General features: G+C 36.9%; 1 protein-coding gene across 1 annotated transcript; it reads left to right on the top strand.

The window, feature by feature from the left end:
* The first annotated feature begins 1,333 nt into the window (after positions 1–1,333).
* LOC131613463 (uncharacterized) lies at positions 1,334–3,624 on the top strand. The gene is made up of 4 exons (XM_058885132.1): positions 1,334–1,460; positions 1,745–2,592; positions 2,647–3,226; positions 3,338–3,624. Exons 1-4 carry the CDS (start codon positions 1,334–1,336, stop codon positions 3,622–3,624), a joined length of 1,842 nt encoding a protein of 613 aa, XP_058741115.1.
* Positions 3,625–24,061: the final 20,437 nt, after the last annotated feature.

Below are 24,061 nucleotides of genomic sequence, written 5' to 3'. Positions count from 1 at the left end.
AGAGCTGAATGTCCTACCTACCACAAGGAGCAAAAGAAAGGATTGACTGTTACTTGGTATGACAAGGACTCAGATTCAGAAAAGGAAACTGCAAAGCATGTCACAGTTTCAACAAGAATCTATGAATCTGATGATGATTCCAGTGATGATGAGCTAACCTTTGATGAATTAGCTGCCTTGTACAAGAAGTTGTGTAGGGAAAATGCTGAAGTCTGCAAACAAGTGGAGAAGCAAGAGGTGATCATAAGAGATCTAGAATCTGAAAAGATTAAACATCTTACAACCATAGACTCCCTCAGTAGTGAAGTAAGCATGTTAAATCACAAACTTGACCAAATGACTAAGTCACTCAAAATGTTGAACAATGGATCTGATACTCTAGAAGAAATTCTGGAATCTGGACAAAGATCAGGAGACATGTCTGGAGTGGGATTCGTGGCTAAAGAGGAATTAATCTATGGTCTCAGGAGAATAGAATCCAAGAAGTGTGTGACTAACCAGATGTCAATCCAAATGTCACAACATCAAGGAAACATAAGAAGGAGGCACTTAAAAAGGGGGTTTCAAAAATGGAGGTGTCATCACTGTGGAAGATTTGGTCACATAAAGTCATTCTGTTTCAGACTATTTGGATATCCAGACCATTCTCAACAAGTCAAACTTGATCATGAAACCTGTAACAGGAAGCAATCTGGGATAGCTAAGAATATTGCTTTAATAGCACACACTTCTCTAAGGATGCGAGCAGAAGAAGACTGGTACCTTGATAGTGGTTGTTCAAATCATATGACCGGGAGGAAGAACTCTCTAGTAGATCTCAAATTGGAAGGAAACAACTATGTAACTCTAGGTGATGGAGATATAAGAGAAGTCAAAGGTGTTGGGAAGACAGAAGGGGTGAGTATACCTAATCTAAACAATATTCTACTTGTACAAGGTTTAACTGCAAACCTTATAAGCATCAGTCAGTTGTGTGATGAAGGATTCAATTCTAGGTTCACCAAAGATGAGTGTATCATCACAAATGAAGCAAATGAGGAAGTCATGAAGGGATTTAGATCTAAGGATAATTGCTATCTATGGAAGCCTGACACACCTGTCCACCCCTCTAACTACTCCATGATCAAGGAAGAATTGAAAATGTACCATCACGAATATATGAATCTTATGATTCTGATGAATCAGATAAAGAATCCTATATTGGTGATCTCACTATAAGTGAATTTTCTACTAGTTTTTCTGATACCAGTCTAATGAATGAGAAACTGTGTGCAAAAGTAAGGGAATACAGAAGTATCAATAGATTTCTGCTAGAAGAAAGAGTAAACCTGAGATGGACATTACAGATCGGGAAAGAAGATTGGAAAAGTCAAATGTGAGCAATGATCCTAAAGGACTGTCTGAAAGCAATGTCATAGAGAATGTTGCAACAACATCTAAAGACAATGTGACAGAAAAGGGTATGTTGGGTATTTTCTACCAAAACTTATTATAGCAATTAACCAACGCGAGGGAATACTATTTGGGCTTTGTCAAAATCCATGTTTTGAAATTTCCCTCACTCAGTGTGCATATAAAGCTCCCTCGATCCCCTAATATTCTAAAAACGGCAAACCTTCCTAGTAGTTCTGCTAGCTACTCTCTGAGATTGATTACTTCTTTTGCTCTCAAAAGTGTGAAACAAGTTCTAGTTCTCTAAGGTTCAGAATGTCTCAGCAATCGAATGATGAATCTCCCGTTTCAGACTCAGCAACACCGGAAGAGTCCTCTAACCCTAATAGGGTCCTTAAGGTTTTCCCTTTAAGGACGATTAGCAGTGACGAAGTAAAGGCCACAAAGCCTAAAACGACTCATGCAAAACGACCCAAGGAGGGTATTCACAACAAGGGTATCAAATCCTCAGCATCTTCTACCATGGAGAAACTTACTAAAGAAGGATCCAAGTATGTCGATAGTGCAATTACCAGGATTGTCAATCGTATTCTGAAGGAGAATCATCAAGTGCCTGGAATATCTATTCCTCTTCAAACCATAATGGCTGATCCCCTCAATAACACCAGTAAGGCTGAGGCTGTTCACACCGTTGATAGTGACCTAGAAATCAACAAGGATGAACAAGGGGTTACTAAGAATACCAATGTCACCGAGGATGTCAATGACATTGAAAATAATGATCACCCTAAGGCCAGTACTGAAACTGATACTAATGTGGTAAAATTAGATGAGTACTCTGACGACGAATTACTTACCTCCTTGAATCCGAGTGTAGCCAACAGGCTAATGACAAGAAGAAAAGGCAAAGTTGTTGTTCAAGGATCACCAAAAGGGAGCACTCAAGTGAACAACCCTACCAAAGACACTGTAAAAAAGGAGAGTACTTCTAAAGGACCTGTCAAGAGCAAAGCTGTTACCAAAAGTAAAGGGGTTGGTCCTTCAAAATCTTGGAGCAGGGCCATTCCAAAGAAAAGAAAAGAGCGGGAAATTGTTGAACCTGAATCTGATGTTGAAGTAAATGTCCCTGACATTCCATCAAGGAAGAAGCCTACAACCAGTAAGCTTGCTGCTAGTATCCTTGAAGTTCCCATTGATAATGTATCTTTTCACTATGCCTCTAGTGTCAACAGATGAAAATATGTTCTCCAAAAGAGATTGGCTGTTGAAAGGGAATTGGCTCCAAATGCTCTTGAAATCAAGGAGGTCTTAGAGCTGATTCAAGAAGCTGGACTTCTAAAAACTGTGTGCAATCTTCCCAAATGTTATGAGAAGCTGGTCAAAGAATTTGTGGTAAACCTATCTGAAGATTGTGGCAATAGCAGAAGTGCAAACTACAGAAAGGTGTTTGTAAGAGGTAAGTGTGTATCGTTCTCTCCTTCTGTGATTAATAAATTCTTGGGAAGAACAGATGAAGCTCAAACTGAGCTGGAAGTAACAGACAACCAAGTCTGTCAAGTGATCACAGCCAAGCAGGTAAAAGGCTGGCCCATGAAAGATAAGCTAACTGCAAGTAAGCTGAGCATCAAGTATGAAATGCTTCACAAAATAGGAGCAGCTAATTGGGTTCTAACAAATCACAAGTCCACTATCTCAACTATGCTTGGTAGATTTCTGTATGCTGTAGGAACAAAGGCAAAGTTTGATTATGGAGCATACATTTTTGACCAAACCATGAAGCATGCTGGAAGCTTCAGTATTAAGGGTCCAATTGCCTTTCCATCCCTCTTGAGTGGTATAATTCTGGATTAATATCCAAACATTCTCAATGAACATGATGTAGTATGCAAAAGAGAAAGTCCTTTGGCTTTCCATTATAAACTGTTTAAGGGAAAGCATGTTTCAGACATTGTCATGACATCAGTTGAAACTTCCAAATCTGGAGCATCTGTCAGTAAAGCAGAAGTCATAGCAATACTAAAAGAGACTTGCAAAGAACTGGAAGCTAGAAAAATGTCTCTTGAACAAATGCTACGTACTCTGGAAATGGATGAGAATGAGGAGTTTGCAGATATAGAAGAGATGGAAGATAAAGATGATCAAGAAGTGGAAGAAGAAAGTGCTAGTCCTGCTGATGACTTTGAGAAAGAAAGTTCTTCAGACACCTCAGCTGGTTTTGACTCTGAGCAGTAATTGCAACTAGAGTCTAGTGTGTTTATTTTTGTTTTGTTTGATTTGTTCTGTTGCATTTAGTTCCGTCTGTTTTATTTTTTTCGGTCTGTTTTATTTTATTTTTGGACTTATTTAACCTCGTTGCGCGAGGAGTTTTTTTTGGCAACATTTGTGGCCAATGTCATACCCCAAAATTTGCCTTTCACATTTCATTCACAATGATTCAAAGCTCAAGAGTTTCATCAAGACATTCTCCTAAGCAAGAATCTCCTAAAGCTAGGGTTTGGTACCTTCTTGAGGAAAGTAACAAAATAAGGTCTCCAATGAAGTTCTCCATGGTCAATTATATTTCAAGACACCTCCATGTCAAAAGTCAAAGCCCAATCCCAAAGATTACTCATTCAATAGCTCAGATGATCCACAATCAACTAGTTTGACCTAAGAGTCAACCATGGTCAAAGTTCAGTCAAAGCTCCTGACTCTTGGTCAACATCAAGTAGGGGAGATTATATCCATCATTTGATCAATGGTTGATCATGATTCATCAACAAAAACTCAGAAATGAACAAATTCAAAAGGTTCAAATTAGGGTTTTTTATAGGAGAAAGTCAACTCAACTTTGACTGGCCATAACTTTCACATGGAACAACAGAAATTCCTCACTCAAAGCCTATTTGGAAGGAAATTGGATTCTCTACAACTTTGTGTCTCACAAGCCAAGGCCAGAAATGCTTCATTTGGGAGATATGGTACAAAAGATTATAGGTCCTTTTCAAAAGTCAACCAAAGACAGTTTTTTGTCAAAGGGCATATCATCAAGATAAAATCCCCAAATGAAAAATATGTTCCAAAGTGGCTTATAGAGGACATCTTGATGTTTCCAAAAAGTCCTAGAACTCCTTCATAGCTTAAAAATTAAGGGAGATATGCCTTGTCAAAGTTGGATGATTTTGGAGGTAAAATGTGAAATAAAAGAGGTTCAGATTGGAATTTTTTGCAAATGGGCCTATCCTTTTAAGACTTAATCTTGGTCCACAAGCTACCTATATTATCCAAACCATGTGCCACGAATTTTAGCCTTTTATTTGATTTTATATATTTTTTATTTCATTTAAAAAAGATTTAAAATGATGTAATTGAAATAAAAAATCAAATATTGTATTAAAGGATGCATATTGATCAATTCCAATCAATATTTATTGCAAATTTGCAATATAATTTCGTGCGAATATGATTGGAGAAGGTTAATGCAAGATTGGGCAAATATAGAAAGTTTCCATTCAAGATTTGAATCAATTTTACAAACTTTGCAAGATTGGATTTCAAGAGGCCTTGGGCTATAATTTGTGACCTAATTCACTCCCCTATAAGTATAGAACACAAACCACACGAATAGGGGTTGAACATTCTGATCAAAGGCAAAGAATCAAGAACCAAAATTCTTCAAGAAAACTCAGATTCGGTTTGAGGGATTGAAGGGTTTTCAAATTTTTTTGAGCATTGCTACACGTTCGTGGGATCACTCTGAAGCTACCTGGACACTTGCATAGCATCAACACCCCCAGAACAATCTCCTATAAGCCGAGGTAGGTTGTTCTAAACTTTGGATCGAGTGGCATGATTTATGCATTCATATGTCAAATTGTTTGTGTGTTATGCTTTGTATGATTGCTATGAATGTTTCCTGAACTTAAACTGGATTTCTGGGCGTGTTTGGTGTTGTTCACCATTGTTGACCGTTTAGGGTTCTAAGAACTTTTAATTAGGGCTTTTTGCTAAGGCCAAAATTAGGTTAAAACGAGGGTGGGGTTGAATTCGTATGGTCCAGACGAAAGGAATAGGACAGGTGCGAAAGATTTATATGCGTGTATGTGTTGTTCACTATTTTACAGGTATGCTTGCTACGAACAAAATCCTAGCAAATTCGTAGCAAAATTTGCAGAAATCTTCAGGTATGTTGGGGACGATGATGATGTGTCCTCGTATCACTGGGCCATTCAAAATTTCGCGCGCGTTTTCCATGTTTCTTTTTGATTTCACATATAATATATTAAGAGCATATGTTAAACAACTAAGTAGCTTAGTTGGGATGGTGACGAAGCGTGTCTATGAGGGAGAGGTCGCAGGTTCGAGCCTCCCCTCCAACCTTATTTTTAATAAAAGATTTACTTCCCTGATCCCATGCGCTGCCAGCCAGATAGCTCACCATACACCCTCAGATCTGGCCCTTCAATCCACTAATCCTTTAGATCCAACGCACCCAGGATTGGTCCCTATACCATGTACCCTAGTGACAACTACACTGAATCAAAACCTCTAATAACTTATTAATTTTAATTATTATTATCATTTAAATATTTTTTGAATTACTTTTAATATTTATTTATATAATAATAAATTATTTTCTTAAATAAATTAGTATATATGTTATAAATATTAAACTTTAATTTATTATTCGTTCCGATTAAATCTATTAATCGTGATGAGTAATAATCGATTTTCTTGAATATTTATTTAATTAAAATAAAAAAAGTTTTATTTGGCTAAAGGGTTTCAACCATTTTTATTGGTTGCGATGATTAGCCTATTTTTCCATTAAAATTTATTATTATTTATAATCGAATCGATCGATTACGAGGGATAATGATAAAAATTAAACAATAAAATTCTAAAAAATACCTTTATTTATTATTAGTGATAATTGAATCCATCAATTAAAATTGGTAATAATACACCACTAATCTTTTAACTATGGTGATCAAATCTATTGATCATTGCGGTTAATAGTACATATAAAAATCAGGGTTGTACGCCCAACCTTAAAACACTTTCCTAAACCTTTTCAAAAAACTACGATTTATCATAACTACGATAAGGCAACTCAAAAATCCTTCAAACAATATCAGATCAAATTTAAAGGGCGTACAACCCTTATCCCTAACTACGTTGACTCTGATTCTCCCTAAGGAGATACGTAGGCACTTGGCAACAAGGCGAGTCCCCCTCCTCCAAACTCTAATCATGTTCAATATAATTAGCCTTTAACTCTATTAACTGTCTGTTACCTTTCTTTATTTTTTGCCATAAACCTTGACTTTATAATGCAAGCCTTAGGAAAGGGTTTAGGGTGCCTAACACCTTCCCTCGACCTGAATATAGTATCTTACCCCGATCTCTATAACTTCGTAGGGTTTCCTATTCGCCCTGGTAGGATAGGTGGTGACTCCAGAACAATAAGAATGGTGGTTGTGTATGATCAACAATAAGAAGTATTGTGTGTCACCCCAGAACAATAAGAATGGTGGTTGTGTATGATCAACAATTCTATATGATTATCTTTGTGTTGATCTATTTGTGCTTGTGCTACTCTTGTGCACTGTCTGTTTTTGTCTGAGCACTGTGTGCATATTGATGATATATGTTGTTTGTTTATATTAGCTTGTGTTTGTTTTGATTATCCGCTGCAAGTGTTTCTCTGGTATGGTGTGACAAGATGTTTTAGCCAAAAATTTGCCAAGTGGGGAGATTGAAGGTGTTTTGCATGTTGGCTGCATTATTGGTAAAACATACCTGGTTGATTGTGTTTATGCAGGTTGCATATATGTGTGGAGCTAATACAAGTTTTGTAGTGAATGTCATGATCGATGTCATGACATCCATGTGTGACAGCAGGAGCTGTTATTGTTTATTAATTGTGTTTCCTGATTTATCCTTTTTATTAGTTTAGGAAACTTTTTATTGAGTGCTGCATATTTCGTCCAAAAGATCCTACTGACAGCATATTGTGTAACAGACAGTTGGCGTGTGAATTAGGTTAACTTTGTTAACCCTAATGTGTTTTCAAAAAAAGCCCAAGGCCCAAGACTTCTTATAAAAAGACCTGCAATCCTAATTTGAAACACAGACAGAAGATTGTATTTTGTGAAGAACGGCTGTTCTGTATCTGTCTCTTGTGATCCACGCTATTATCTTTGATGATTGCGTTGGAGTGTGCTTATGTTTTAGTTGTGTCACTCTAAGCTTTTAAGCACGAGTGTGTGTCTCTTGATTGAAGCTTTTAAGCAGATCAAGGTGTGTTTTTGAAGTGTATCTTCTATCTGTAATTGTTTATTTTGTATGTGTATCACTGCTGTGATTGAGGGGGAGGGGAATGGAGATATTCCATATCTAGGTAGAACCTAGGTAGAAGAGTCATTGGGTAGTGATTAAGTGAGGAGTTGTAAACTGGGAGTTTAGCTCTGAATTGATACTGCTAATAGTGGACTTCATCCTTGGCTTGGTAGCCCCCAGAGTAGGTTGTTTGAACCAAAATGGGTAAACTATTCTGTGTGTTCTTTACTGTTTTATGCTGTTTATTATTATTATTTGTGCTGCGTAAGTGTGGATGTCATAACATCCAGTTTGACATCGAGCGTGTGTTACTAGAATTTCAGCCAACGTTTAGCTATATCCCTTAGAGAGTAAGGAAACCGCCTCAACCTAAAGGCATCATCAGTCACGCCTGGAATTTTGAAATTAATAGCCACGTCTAGAAATTGCCTTAAGTACAAATGAGGGTCTTCATTTAGAGAACCAGAGTATTGACCAATAGTTTGTGGCATTTGGAACATCAAAGGCTTGAACTCAAATTGTGTTGCAGTTATCTCTGGCAAAACAATGTCCATACTCATGATGGTAAGATCAAAATCAACATAGTCTCTGATGTTTCACGCCCTATCCTTGGCAATATCGATAATGTCGTCATCAGCCATGACATGGATCTGCTCTTCCTCATCTGATTCTTTAGGTACCGGTTCTAGTGGTTCAAATTCACCTAGATTAGATGCTACAAGAACTTCTGGTATGAGTCTAGCACATCTATGCCTTCTTAGGGCTCTGAGTGTTCTTTTAGGTTTAGGATATCCATTGTGAATTGGGTGCAACGATCTGTGCATGTCGTGACACCAAACTACATCAGAATGTCAAAAACACAAATGTTTAAAATAAAAAGTGAATGGAAATAAATACAAAATCATAAATGTAGTAAAAATCACTCCCCGACAACGGCGTCAAAAAAATTGTTCGACTCTCAAAGGTGTCGCATGCAAGTATACATGTTTTTTATTATAGAAAGTAATAAATGTAAGAGTATCGTACCCATACGGAGTACTACTACTTAGATATGACTTTTGTATTAAATATATTCTTTCAATTTAAGCATGAGTAGAGAAATAATAATAGGTGATGATTTGAATTTAGCTTTCACTTAAAATAAAACTAAGCTATAGAGAAACTTGGTGTAAAAGTATTAAGAGTGATAGAGTTGAGCTTTGATCCATTAATATCTTTTCGTGTATTTATGTGTTAATGATGTGTGGTGTTGTGACAGGCATGGTCAGAAGGATCTGGTGGTGTATTTCTACATCATTCAAAAGCATGCATAAGAGGGCAAGGAAAACAAATCTCTAAGCTCCACTTGTAACCCTAATATATGTCTGATAAATGTTATGATTTTTCTTAATGGTTGCAGTTTCTTATCTCTAAGAAAACTAGGTCAAGTGAATATATCTATCCTACTCTTTCAACCATTTTTACGCATGAAATACACTTGTTGTTGGATCTCTTACAACAACAAGCCTTTACCTATTTCTAAGTTGATCAATCAAAGAAACACGTTTTTTAGTATTGTAAACACATGGTAAAGCAAGAACTAGCCACACAATCATATAACATAAACATAACTTAATATTAATTTCACATAGCTTAACTACAAGAGGTTTAACTCATAGTGAGTTGAGTACAAGCTACAAACATGATTCTCAAAGGAGACATCTTAAGACAATAAAATGAACAAAAGATAAAAACCTAAGAGAAACTTGGAGTAAGACTTGAGACTGTTAATATTCAAGATAAAACTCCAGTCACGCCAATGGTCATCAGCTAGCACATACTTGGTTGAGGAGAGAAAACTCTTTCACACTTCTGCTATTCACACTCTGAAATTATTGCAATGGTAACTTGGAATTGCTGAACCCTTTTCAATGTTTTCTGCCGCTCTTTTTGTAGAATGAGAATTAGGCCTTGGATCATGGGCCTATGTTCATGAAATTACATCAAGTCCATGAAACAACTATTTTTTCAGCATAGGACCAAGGAATATTCGTTCCAGGCAAACAACAGTGGGAGACAAGGTGTAGTGTGGCAGACTACTATAGCAGGTGCAGGCGGCGCTCTCTACAAGATCAGTGTACTATCGTACCAACTTTTGTCTTCTAGCGCTACCACTCTTGTTTTTAAATTTGAATATTTTCTTTCTTATTTTTTGCACCACCGAGTCTTTCCCTCCATTTAGGACTTCCTTCCATGTTATCTTCCCTAGCTAGCAACTTCAAATACTATCTTCCTAAGATCAAAGTTTCCTCAGCTCATAGTGCATCAGTAGACTAGTTTAGTCTGGCCTCAACTTGACTCTGTTGGTGCTTTTATTTGTTGATTGGCATCTATGTTTGGCTAAAACATAATAGCAGCAAAACATAATACAATGTATAATCTTGCAAATATAAAAGAACAAAACAAGTACAAGCAAGATGTTATATGGAATGTCATAACTTCAACCATGACATCGCGCCTGCAGAACTGGAATGAAGATTCAGTTTGATTCTCAACAGATACAGAATATTCAATGAATATTATGTAATCCTATGTAGTGAAAATTTAAAGGTCAAAAGAATCAAGTCAGAATATCGAAGAATCAGATCAGAAGATTGAAGATTCAGCAGTTTCTAATTTAGGAGATAAATTAGAAAACTCATGATTAAAGGACCTTGATTGTAGCAGAAGATTTCTGCAGATTTATAACAGCAAAGAGTGTTGCGATTTGTAAGCCCAAGTTCAATTGGGAATAGGTTATAAATAGAAACCTTTGTAACCTAGTTTGATATAGAAAATCGGATTTAGAAAAGATGTAGTCATTAGGGTTTCTATAGGTAGACCACCCAGGTTGTGGGATGGCTGCCATGTCCTTCTCGAAACCTGTAGGTAAAAGATGTGATTGTTCTCACTCAAAACTTGTAGTTAAGAGTTGAGTATTGTGTTCTTGATTGAAGCTGTGAAGCAAGATCAAGTTATTGTTCATTGTTAATTGTGTAAATAGCTGTTGCAGGGTTATAACAGTTAGGTATCACTAGGGAGTGAGCAGAGGTTCTCTTGTCTTGGATGGATGTCTGAGATAAAGGTTGCAATGGGTAGTGACTAGGTAAACCAGAGGTTGTTTATCTGTAAACCAGAGGTTGTTTACATAAAATAGTACTACTGATAGTGAAATCTTCTTCCTGGCTTGGTAACGCCTAGAGTAGGTAGTTAAACCGAACTGGGTTAACAATTAACTGTGTTATTTATCTTCTGCATTGTATCGTTTGTTCAGTCGTGGATGTTGTAACATCGTGTATAACATCAGGTTCAAGTTTGATAGTTGTTCCTTTACAGAACCAATAAATTTTACAATCTGGTTATGTTGACTGAACATATATGATCTCAGTTCTCATTGACTCCTTCTTATGGGTAATTAAAAATTGGGGGATCTTTCTGTTATGCCTCTACTACGTTAATAACAGATCAGATGTCTTGACATCGTGAATGACATCCTGAGTCTGTCATACCAGAATTTTTCAGACTCTGCTAATCTCTGCATACACGAAACACTAATTAAACGAAAAAACAGGAGAACGTATTGTGCTTCACACTACTTTAACTAAGATCATAAAAGTGCATGGAATTTTAGCAAGGAACAGAATATACAAACTAAACTAACAACTACAGAGTTATGTATTAACTCACAAAATGTGGGTTAACAGAAACATACAAAAAATGCTCCAAATAAAATGTGGTAGGGCATAACTTATCCAATTTTGGCCCAAAACACTTGTTTTTTTAATTTTGTATGTTTTAAAACATTCTAAAGCTCTAAAAGCTTGAGAATTCCGTTGGTTTTATGTTTCTAAGTAAATAATGGACTAAAGAAGTCAATAGGTCAAGCTTTGAAGGAGGGAGAAAGAGAAAGGTGGGATGCATTAATAAAAGTGGCTATAAATTGCAATTATTCATCAAGGCAAGGAATATCCACTTTCTCCACCACCTTTAATGTGTGACATTTCATTCCCAAGCCATTATTGATAGGATAATGGGCTGAAGTTGTAAAGTTTCTTGAGTTATCATTGTAAGCTACCCTTTACCCATAAATAGGGAGCTAAACATGAATGAAAAATCAAGTTGAATTTTGTTACACAAACACATTGTGTGATTTGAGAGCATTGCTCCTTTGGTTGTGGATTGAACCTTACTTTTATCTTATAAAGAAACCAAGTTTCTTGTGGTGATCTTCATTGAGGGTTATCATCCTTTCTAAATCATAGAAAGAGTGTGGCGCCCCATTTCTATCCTTTTCCATATATTTCTTTTCTAAATTTCTCGTTGTCATTTAGTTATATCATCATTAATCACAAGTTTCATAAATATAACAAAGTATGATAAAAATAGCCAAATATCAAATCGGTTAGCCATCAAGGTCGGAGCCCTCACATAGCCATAAGTTCCCCCTTTGGAGGCCCATTTTATAGAACAATTCTGAGTATATTAAGTTGCAGAAGCTGCCACTATCAATGAGGATTCAGGAGACACCAAACTGTCTTAGCATAGCGGTGATAACTAGGGGAAAAAATTCGTTGGGGGATGCCTTTAACCTTTTGCGGGTAATAGAACCCTAACATTAACTGATCAGGTACCTTTGTCGATGTGCATGCATCTTTCTTGTAAAAACCATCATCTCTGCAATTTTCCTCTTCATAGTCCCTTTGGATGAGAGGTTTTCCTGGGACACACCTCTTGCAATAGAGGCAATGTACGGCCGTTTTCCCTTGCCAACTTCCTTTCTTTCACCGCTAGTCTCGACATCTGCAGTTTTAGAGATGGATTTGCCTCTAGGTGACCCAACCCTATCTCTTTTACTATCCTTGACTTACATGTTCGACTTCATACTTATCCCACAAGAGAGGGGTGAATTGTGTGGTTTTGAAAATTTTGGGAAATAAAATATGAGTTTAAAAACTTTTTTTTTTAAATTAGCAGCGGAAAGACAAAAGGCAGGAAATAAATTATGGAAATTTAAAAGAGATAAGGGAAGAAGAAGAACACCAATAATTATATAAGTTCAGTCAAAAACAACTTAGTCATGTCCCTAAAAATTAGTATTGAGAGTTTCCAATAAATGTTGAGAGATTTTTGTAGAAAAGATGCACGAACCCCCTTATACAAGGAAATGATGGTTGATCTTCCACCAAATAATACAAGACAATTGATATGGGTGTTTTTCGTCTTTTCTTCCAGATGATCGTAGGAGTGAAGTGGCCAATCTTCCCTCCCAATGATGGATTGAAACGGTTAGTTTTCTTTTAACAAACAAGAACCTTGGATATGCTAGTATTCAAGCTTTTTTTTTAACCTTGAGCTCAAATCCTTGGTTGTACACGGGATAACCAATAACCTGTGAGATTTTAACACCAAGTTGATCTCGAACCTATGAAGCTTATAATATCGGAATGACCTTAATATATCTTGGTTTTAATACCGGGCGGACCAATAACCTTTGAGATTTTATAACGGGGTGATCTCCAGCCTAAACTAGGAGTGAATAATACAATCCCAAACCAAAGCTTTTTACGGGTTTAACTTATAACTCAAAGAAATCCCCAAATGGATAATATTCAATCAAGGTGTATAAAAATTATTCCCTTGGTGAGTTTAAAATTCTATCCTTTCTAGAATTACAAATATATCCTCACTCACAAAAGAACTCTTCTCACAAAATCACTTAGGCTTAAACATTAGTGAAAGAAAGTTAAAAATTTTAGAGAGTGAGAGTTGAAAGTGTCAAAACTCGACTCTCGATGAACTGAAATGAGAAAATGGGCCTATGTTTATAGGCCAGAGGTTGACTCAAAAAGGAATTTCAAATTAATGCAATCTATGTTAATCTAATCTATTAGCACCGTTTCATAATCAATTAGATGTTTGAAAAATAATCGTTTGTAATTCTATAAAAGGAAGGAAAATATATCTAGTCATCGTTCATTGTTAAGGAGATGTCATTATTGCTTGATTAGATAAGTAAAAAAATTTCTTTTGAAATTTTGACAGTTCCTAATTCATCTAGAAAAACTTCAAGATGTTTTTGAAAATATTTCCTTTAGTAAACATATTTTGAAAACATTTTAGTGTGTGTGCTTTTATCCATGCATTTTTACGATAACGTCATTTTTCTTTACAATTACTCATTACTAAATTAGGAGTTTACCACATTGCTTCAAGATTTTCCAGATACTTCTCTTCTTGTTGATGCATTCTTGAGTAGCTTGAGATGAAGCTTTAGTTACATTCCATTTGATTGATGTTACTAGATAGTCAAGTCCATCAATTCTTGATAATAACTTTAGTTACATTCCATTTAATTACCTTCATCAGATAATCAAGTCCATCAAACCTTGATGATAAGGTTTGCATCTTTATGCGCTTAATCGTTCATGTTTGAATTATCATAATAGATTAGTTGTAATCATCAAAAGTTGATGTCCTTGTTAAAAGCATATCACTTGCACAACAAGTTCCACATTACTCAATCGACCAAACCTTCTTAATCAAACCTTGATGGCATCCTTCAATTGGATGCAATTATCGGTGTTATGGTCGTGACTCTTAGGGAAGCAGTAGTAATTCAATTTATTCATGCAAGATGTATTCGGATCAGGTAAAAATGTCGGGTTCCTTCATTTAGAAATTTGGTTTTGGAAAAATCTTGATAAATCTTCTCCCAAGAAGTAATCAAGGGGGCATACTTATCGTACTTTACTTGCATGCCTCGATCAAGTTCCTCTCTCTACCGATGAGACTCATTCCTGGTCGGGCAACTAGACTGAGTTTCAACTGATGCATGATTGTCGAAATGCATGCTCAGTTTGTCCTCTAAGAGCATGTACAACTCTGCCATAGTGATCACCTCCTAGAAAGTATTCACTTTCTTCCTTCCTATTCTCGACCTGAAGGGGTGGTCTCTTAGAAGGCCATTCTCGAAGATCCAGCACTTAAGATTATCTCCAGCTCCCTCAACTTAGACAATAACTTGTGTGAACTAGTCTATGTAAGAAAGCAAGCTTTCATTCTTTCCTTGAACGATCCAGGCGAGGGTGTCCTCAATTAAGGGTTGTCTCTTCCAAGCTGTGAAGCACGTAGAGAACCACTCTTAAAAATTTGTCTAGGATATAATGTTTCTATTTGGTTGGCCATTGAACCACAACAAGGTCGGTCCAATAAAAGTTAATGCAAATAACTTTCACCTAGACGTATCATCATTGCTGAAATATGTTAGTCGGTTATTGGCGAGTTGCACATGTTCGTTAGGGTCTCTTTTTACATCATATTCACTCAATTTAGTTGGCCTCTCCATGAACTTTGGTATCTTTATTTCCAAAATGCTAACGTCCAGTGGATGCTATGGTTGTACCTTTCCCAATTAACTATCTGCTTGAGTTGGGGAAAGAGTGTGGCTACCCCGGTCCCCTCGGGGCTCTAGGGAGAAGTCTGATAATTCCTTCTCCTATGTTGATATCTTGATCAAGGAACTTCTCTCTTCGCCATAGACGGCTCCGACGCGACAACATGAGTTTTTATGGATGCAACTTCTTGGTCGGTGTTTCCGTGAGGTGAAATGTCATGGAGGATTTCTTCAACGCATTGTAGCCTTCCTTCGAATGTATTTTAATTCTATTGTAGAGCAACGTTGTACACATTGTTCAATAATTCATTAGTACCTTGCACTCCTAGGTTCGCTTGAAACTCTTAGAGGCTAGGCAAGACTTTCGGTTGCAACACTCAAAGTGGAACAAGAGGATTGATTAAATTAACTCGAACAGATATAGCTACCCGTGGAGACTGGACTAGATCTGGATGTAACAAAACCACTGTTACTTGTTCTCCACTATATTTTAGTGATGAAAATGTATTTCATGCACTTTTTCTCCACTACTTTTTAAACTGACTTTAAATGTTTCATGTAACACCCCATATTTTCCGTTTATTAATTTAATTTGGATTTAAATTAAATAATTGGAATTTTATTTTTATTTGGATTTAACTGGAAAATGATGGAATAGGAGTTATTGGGCTTATGGTGTAACGTTAGTAAAAGAGGGGTGCTATTTGGTTAGGCCTTTTACTAAGTTGTGGTCATTTTATTTTATTTTTCATAAAATAAGAAAAGAGCCAATTGGGGAGAAAAAGGTGAAGGATAGAAAAACACTTAGAAATGGGGGGTTTGAATAAGTGTGACTTTAAAAACTCTTAAGATAAAAACAATGAACACAATTATTTTTATCCTGGTTCGTTGTTAACGAAACTACTCCAGTCCACCCCCTTAGAGTGATTTACCTCAACTAAGGATTTAATCCACTAATCAATCTTGATTACAATGGTTTTCCACTTAGATACCTGAAGGATAGAAAAACACTTAGAAAGGGGGGGTTTGAATAAGTGTAGCTTTAAAAACTTGACAGATAAAAATAAATTGCACAGTTATTTTTATCCTGGTTCGTTGTTAACTAAACTACTCCAGTCCACCCCCGCAGAGATGATTTACCTCAACTGAGGATTTAATCCACTAATCGCACGGATTACAATGGTTCTCCACTTAGTCAGCAACTAAGTCTTCCAGAGTCTTCTGATCACACACTGATCACTCCAGGAACAACTGCTTAGATACCCTCTAAGACTTTTCTAGAGTCTACTGATCCACACGATCACTCTAGTTACAACCTGCTTAGATAACCTCTAAGACTTCCTAGAGTATTCTGATCCACACGATCACTCTAGTTCCTTACAACTTAATGTAATCAATTCTAAGAGTATTACAAATGCTTCTTAAAAGCGATAATCACAACTGTGATATTTCTCTTAACATTTAAGCTTAATCTCACTAATATATTACAACAGCAATGTAGTGAGCTTTGATGAAGATGAAGATTCTGAGCTTTGAATTGAACAGAGTTTAAGCAAGTTGATTTGAGTTGTTTTTGGTGCAGAATCGTTAACCTTGCTTCTCATCAGAACTTCATATTTATAGGCGTTGGAGAAGATGACCGTTGAGTGCATTTAATGCTTTGCGTGTTCCGTACAGCATCGCATTTAATGTTATACGCTTTTGTCAACTACCTCGAGCCTTGTTCACGCTGTGTCTACTGACGTAGCCTAGAATAGCTTTTAACGTTCCTTTTGTCAGTCAGCGTAGCTTGCCACTTGTACTTTCTTCTGATCTGATGTTTGTGAATACAACGTTTGAATATCATCAGAGTCAAACAGCTTGGTGCATAGCATCTTCTGATCTTCTGACCTTGAAGTGCTTCTGAGCGTGATACCATCAGAACTTCAGTGCTTCTGTTCTCTTGTTCTTCTGATGCTTCCATAGACCCATGTTCTGATTCTGCTTTGACCATCTTCTGATGTCTTGCCAGACCATGTTCTGATGTTGCATGCTGAACCCTTTGAGACAAAGCTTCTGAGCGCTGAATTATGCGTACTCTTTATATATTTCCTGAAAAGGAAATTGCATTGGATTAGAGTACCATATTATCTTAAGCAAAATTCATATTATTGTTATCATCAAAACTAAGATAATTGATCAGAACAAATCTTGTTCTAACAATCTCCCCCTTTTTGATGATGACAAAAACATATATAAATGATATGAATTTGCGATCAGAAAGAATAGACGGCAAAAGACAAATTACACAGCTATAGCATAAGCATATGAATATGTCTCCCCCTGAGATTAACAATCTCCCCCTGAGATAAATAATCTCCCCCTGAAATAAATACTCGAAGAACTTTAATAAAAGACTTCCCTGATTATTTCGGTAGAGACGATCATATAAGCTTCTGTCTTCAGAGAATTCATAGCTTCTGACTTCTGCTTCCATTGGACAGCTTCAGAACTAGAATTTCTTTAGATCCCTAGAACACTCACAGCTTCTGATTCCTGCTTCCATCTAGGACAGCTTCAGAACTTGAATTTCTTTGATCTTCTGAACATTCACAGCTTCTGACTTCTGCTTCCATCTAGGACAGCTTCAGAACTTGAATTTCTTTGATCTTCTGAACATTCACAGCTTCTGATTTCTGCTTCCATTTAGGACAGCTTCAGAACTTGAGTTTTCTGGATCTTTAGAACCTTCGCAGCTTCTGATTTCTGCTTCCCTCGGATAGCTTCAGAGCTTTGAATTTCTACCAACATCACTTCATGCTAGATTTGTATCAGAACATTGTTGAATGTACCAGAGCATCATCAGAGCATCTCTACATCCTGAAATGTTACAGAACAAAAACTAAACGACAAAAGTCAGCATGAACGAGTTAGAACATAAAATGTATATTTGAACACATAATATGTATCAGAGCCATATAGGCTAAAATAATGTATCAGAGCAAATAGAATTTTGTCAGATCAAATAGACAAATATGGATCAAATTCTATTATCAGTGCTTCTGATCTCTGAAGCTTGACAGCACTAAGCTTGCTTCAGTTTCCATGGTTTTGCTTCTTGTGTTTGCTTTGAAGATTCTCTTCACTTCTTTATACCTGCAAAACACTTAAACCATATAGAACTTGCAGTTCTTGTTAGTAAATGTGTGGGAGCTTTACCCAGCAACTGATAGATTAATCAAATCATTTATCATTTATCTTCTCCCCCTTTTTGTCATAACATCAAAAAGAATATTTCAAAAGATTCAGATGAATAAAACGACAAATAAAATCACTGGAATGTAAATGACGGAAGGTTTTCATTGATAATCAAAAAGGATTACAAGAGAGGAATGCAGGAAAACAGATGCAACAAGGAAAGAGAAACTACAAAGACCAAAAGACTAAGATCCTAGCCTACGCGAAATCCGCGCCAGAACATCATGAATCCCGTCAGTGCTTGTAGCTTGCCTAGTCATGAAGGAGCGAAACTCAGCATTGGCTGCTTCTTGCGCTTCCAGGCGAGGGGTCAGGGAGACTTGGTTCTGATGCAGATCTTCCACAATCCTTATCAGAGACAACATTCTCAGCGGGTGAAGATGAAGAGATTTCTTCGGAATGGGCTGAGGGAGAGGAAAGGTTAGATGAAGAGGAAGTTGAGTCCAAAAGGAAACAAGATGAGGAAGAAGATGGAGATGATGGAGGGCTTTCACCAGGAGGATGAAACACACGTCTAGAATAGTTTCCAGATAACATTGCTTCGAATGGATTCACCTTGAGAGGGTCATAGGTGATCTTTATCTTTTTGGGTTTGGAGGGAGATGTCTCAACAGCTTTCCTTTTGTTGTTTTGATCTTTTTCATGGTTTCCTGGGCTTGATGAGGAGTTCATAATGGATTTGCAGATAATGAACGGGTAGGGTTTGATATGAATGCAAAAGGATAGAGTGAATAGAGAGAATATGAGAGGGAAGGAAAAATGTTTGAGGAATATAAAGAAAAACTGAAAGAGAGTAAATGATGAAGAGCAATTAATGTTACGTGACGTGAGGAGAGATAATAAAGACAAATGAGGTGACTAGCACAGTTACCTATGGTCGGCGTCCCTTCAACTGCACGCGCGCTTATCCATGAACAGTAACGACAGGTTTACCATCCCGAGATAAAACGTTACAGTTGTTTTGCTTTAAAAGAGGTTCTGAATCAACTTAGACAATGAAACGTTAGTAATAACCGAATCATAATTTCTAAAAGATTTCAATCAGAACTTCTGATTAAAAAAAAAATAGTCCACTTTCACTTCAGAAGATACTCATACATAAGAACTTCTCATCTTCTCATTCTGGGCATAAATCCATACTGATGTTCTTCAGAATGAACTTAAACCTATCTTCAGCCAGGGGTTTTGTAAAGATATCAGCCCATTGATGGTCTGTATCAACAAAGTTTAAAGATATAACACCCTTCTGAACATAGTCCCTTATGAAATGATGTTTAATCTCAATATGTTTAGCTTTTGAATGAAGAATAGGGTTCTTAGATAAACATATAGCAGAAGTATTATCACAGAATATAGGAATGTTACTCTCAAATATCTGATAATCTTCTAACTGACTCTTCATCCAGAGCATCTGTGTACTGCAACCAGCAGCAGCGACATATTCTGCTTCTGTGGTTGATAGAGCAATAGTTGCTTGCTTCTTGCTGTACCAGGAGATCAAATGACTTCCAAGAAATTGGCAACTTCCTGAAGTACTCTTTCTTTCAATTCTGTCTCCAGCATAGTCAGCATCGCAGAATCCTACTAAGTTGTATTCTTTAGATTTTCTGTAAACTAAGCCAACATTAGTAGTACCTTTCAGATACCTTAGAATTCTCTTAACAGCAGTTAAATGAGATTCTCTAGGATCTGATTGGAATCTAGCACACAAACAAACACTGAACAGAATGTCAGGTCTAGAAGCAGTCAGATATAGAAGAGATCCAATCATACCTCTGTATAACTTCTGATCTACCTTCTTACTTACCTCATCCTTACCTAGGATGCATGTTGGATGCATAGGAGTTTTGGCTTCTTTGCAGTCCAGAAGATTAAACTTCTTCAGAAGTTCCTTCACATACTTGGTTTGGTGAACATACGTTCCTTCTGATGTTTGATTTATTTGTATTCCAAGGAAATACTTGAGTTCTCCCATCATGCTCATTTCAAACTCAGCCTGCATAGACTCAGCAAACTCCTTTCCAAGTGTAGCATTAGATGTTCCAAAAATAATATCATCTACATATATTTGACAAATTAAAATATCCCTTTTAAAGGTTTTACAAAAGAGAGTAGTGTCCACTTTTCCTCTAGTGAAACCATTATCCAGAAGGAAAGAACTTAAGCGTTCATACCAAGCTCTGGGAGCCTGTTTCAATCCATACAATGATTTCTTTAGTTTAAAAACATGATTAGGAGACATAGGGTCTTCAAAACCAGGAGGTTGATGGACATAAACTTCTTCATCTATATAACCATTTAAGAAGGCACTCTTAACATCCATTTGATAGAGAGTGATGTTATGTTGAGTGGCAAATGAAATTAATAGACGAATAGATTCTAACCTGGCCACTGGTGCAAAGGTTTCTGTATAGTCAATCCCTTCTTGCTGACTATAACCCTGAGCCACCAGTCTGGCTTTGTTCCTTACCACTTCACCTTTCTCACTGAGCTTGTTTCTGAAGACCCATTTTGTACCGATTATATTGAATCCATCTGGTCTAGGAACAAGATCCCAAACATCATTCCTTGTAAACTGATTCAGTTCTTCTTGCATAGCAATTATCCAGTCTGGATCTTCTAGAGCATGATCAACAGAAGTTGGCTCGATCAAAGATACAAGACCTAATTGACAATCTGCATTGTTCTTAAGGAATGCTCTTGTTCTGATTGGATCATCCTTCTTTCCAAGAATGACATCTTCTGAATGACCAGAGATGAGTCTGGATGATCTTCTGACAGATGGTTCTTCAGATATGCTTAGATTCTCCAGAGAAGCTGATACTTGATCTTCAGATTCTTTGCTTCTGAGAAGCTCTGCTTCTGATGCTTTGCTTCTTGGCTCAACAACTTCTGATATATCAATATCACAATCTGCAAAATTATCAAACTGCTTTGGTTTTTCAGAACCAAGCTTATCATCAAACCTGATATTGATTGATTCTTCTACAATCAATGTTTCAGTATTGTATACCCTGTAGCCTTTTGAGCGTTCAGAATATCCAAGAAGGAAACACTTTTGTGCTTTGGAATCAAACTTACCAAGATGATCTTTAGTGTTCAGAATAAAGCATACACATCCAAAAGGATGGAAATATGAAATGTTGGGCTTTCTATTCTTCCACAATTCATAGGGAGTCTTATTTAGAATAGGTCTGATAGAGATTCTATTATGAATATAGCATGCAGTGTTTATTGCTTCTGCCCAGAAATGCTTAGCCATGTTGGTTTCATTGATCATGGTTCTGGCCATTTCTTGTAGAGTCCTATTCTTCCGTTCTACAACTCCATTTTGCTGTGGAGTTCTAGGACAAGAGAAATCATGGGCAATACCATTCTCTTTGAAGAATTCTTCAAAGGATCTGTTCTCAAATTCACCACCATGATCACTTCTGACCTTTATGATTTTACACTCTTTTTCAGATTGAATCTGAATGCAGAAATCAAAGAACACTGAATGAGTCTCATCCTTGTGTTTCAAGAATTTTACCCATGTCCAGCGGCTATAATCATCTACGATGACTAATCCATATTTCTTCCCTCTGACAGATGCTGTTTTGACTGGGCCAAACAGATCAATGTGCAAGAGTTCTAATGGCCTTGAGGTAGAAACAACATTCTTAGACTTGAATGCAGGTTTGGAGAACTTGCCCTTCTGACATGCTTCACAAAGAGCATCTGATTTGAATTTCAGATTAGGGAGTCCTCTGACAAGATTCAGTTTGTTAATCTGAGAAATCTTTCTCAAGCTAGCATGACCTAATCTTCTGTGCCAGACCCACTGCTCTTCAGAAACAGACATAAGACAAGTCACCTTCTGACTCATAAGATCTTGCAGATCAGTCTTATAAATGTTGTTCTTCCTCTTGCCTGTAAATAGGATTGAGCCATCCTTCTGATTTACAGCCTTGCAAGACTCTTGATTAAAGATTATATCATAACCATTGTCACTCATTTGACTGATAGATAAGAGGTTATGTGTTAATCCTTCTACAAGAAGTACATTAGAAATGGAAGGAGAGTTACCAGACTTTATAGTTCCAGAGCCAATTATCTTGCCCTTCTGATCTCCTCCAAACTTGACTTCTCCTCCAGACTTAAGCACCAGGTCTTGGAACATAGACCTTCTTCCTGTCATGTGTCGTGAGCATCCAGAGTCCAGGTACCATGACATGTTGTGCTTTGTCCTTTTTGCAGTCAAGGATATCTGCAATAGGAATAATCTTATCCTTAGGTACCCACATCTTTTTGGGTCCTTTCTTGTTAGATTTTCTTAAGTTCTGATTGAACTTGGGTTTAACATTGTAAGCAATAGGAGGAACAGCATGATAATTCTTAATGTGAGTTTCATGATATTTCCTAGGTTGTGTCACATGCTTTTTGGTGTGTGTTATGTGAAAACTTTGAGCATGTGAAGTGTGCCTAATATCATGGGAGTGGCCATACTTGAACTGATCATACAATGGCTTGTATGTGAATTTCATTTCATCAACAGGTTCAAGTTTGTATGGGGTTTCACCCTCAAAACCAATGCCAACTCTTTTGTTTCCAGACACAGCATATATCATAGAAGCTAGCTGACTTCTGCCAATACTTCTAGATAAGAACTTCCTGAAACTTAAATCATATTCTTTCAGAATATGGTTTAGACTAGGAGTGGATTGTTCTGAATCAGAAGGAGATCCAACATTATTGGATAATTTTAAAAGTTTTTCTTTTAATTCAGAATTCTCCAACTCAAGCTTCTTTGTTTCAAATTCAAATAGCTTTTTCAGCTTTTTGTATTTGAGACTGATTTGAGACTTGAGTTCCAGAAGTTCAGTTAGACCGGAAACTAACTCATCTCTAGTAAGTTCAGAAAATACCTCTTCAGAATCTGATTCTGATGTAGATTCTGATCTGTCATCTTCTGTCGCCATCAGCGCACAGTTAGCCTGCTCATCTTCAGAGTCTGAATCATCTTCTGACTCATCCCAGGTTGCCATAAGACCTTTCTTCTTATGAAACTTCTTCTTGGGATTTTCCTTCTGAAGATTTGGACATTCATTCTTGAAGTGTCCAGGCTCATTGCATTCATAGCACATGACCTTCTTCTTGTCAAATCTTCTTTCATCAGAAGATTCTCCACGTTCAAATTTCCTTGAACTTCTGAAGCCTCTGAACTTCCTTTGCTTGGTCTTCCAGAGTTGATTTAGCCTTCTGGAGATCAAGGACAGTTCATCTTCTTCTTCAGATTCTGATTCTTCAGGATCTTCTTCTCTAGCCTGAAAAGCGTTAGTGCATTTCTTGATATTTGATTTTAATGCAATAGACTTACCTTTCTTTTGAGGCTCGTTTGCGTCCAGCTCTATTTCATGACTTCTCAAGGCACTGATAAGCTCTTCCAGAGAAACTTCATTCAGATTCTTTGCAATCTTGAATGCAGTCACCATAGGACCCCATCTTCTGGGTAAGCTTCTGATGATCTTCTTTACGTGATCAGCCTTGGTGTATCCCTTGTCAAGAACTCTCAATCCAGCAGTAAGAGTTTGAAATCTTGAAAACATCTTTTCAATGTCTTAATCATCCTCCATCTTGAAGGCTTCATACTTCTGGATTAAAGCTAGAGCTTTAGTCTCCTTGACTTGAGCATTTCCTTCATGAGTCATTTTCAAGGACTCA

Source organism: Vicia villosa, linkage group LG6 (assembly GCF_029867415.1).
Source record: "Vicia villosa cultivar HV-30 ecotype Madison, WI linkage group LG6, Vvil1.0, whole genome shotgun sequence".
In the NCBI taxonomy this organism is placed as follows: domain Eukaryota; kingdom Viridiplantae; phylum Streptophyta; class Magnoliopsida; order Fabales; family Fabaceae; genus Vicia; species Vicia villosa.
Note: the sequence above shows the minus strand (reverse complement) of the source record. Positions and strands in the feature narration are given on the sequence as shown.

Excerpts from the sequence above, each read along its gene's own strand:
- LOC131613463 (XM_058885132.1), top strand. The coding sequence starts at position 1,334 with ATGGACATTACAGATCGGGAAAGAAGATTGGAAAAGTCAAATGTGAGC. Across the intron at positions 1,461-1,744 it reads AGACAATGTGACAGAAAAGG|ACTCAGCAACACCGGAAGAG; the intron begins GTATGTTGGGTA and ends CTCCCGTTTCAG. Across the intron at positions 3,227-3,337 it reads CTTTCCATCCCTCTTGAGTG|ACATTGTCATGACATCAGTT; the intron begins GTATAATTCTGG and ends AGCATGTTTCAG.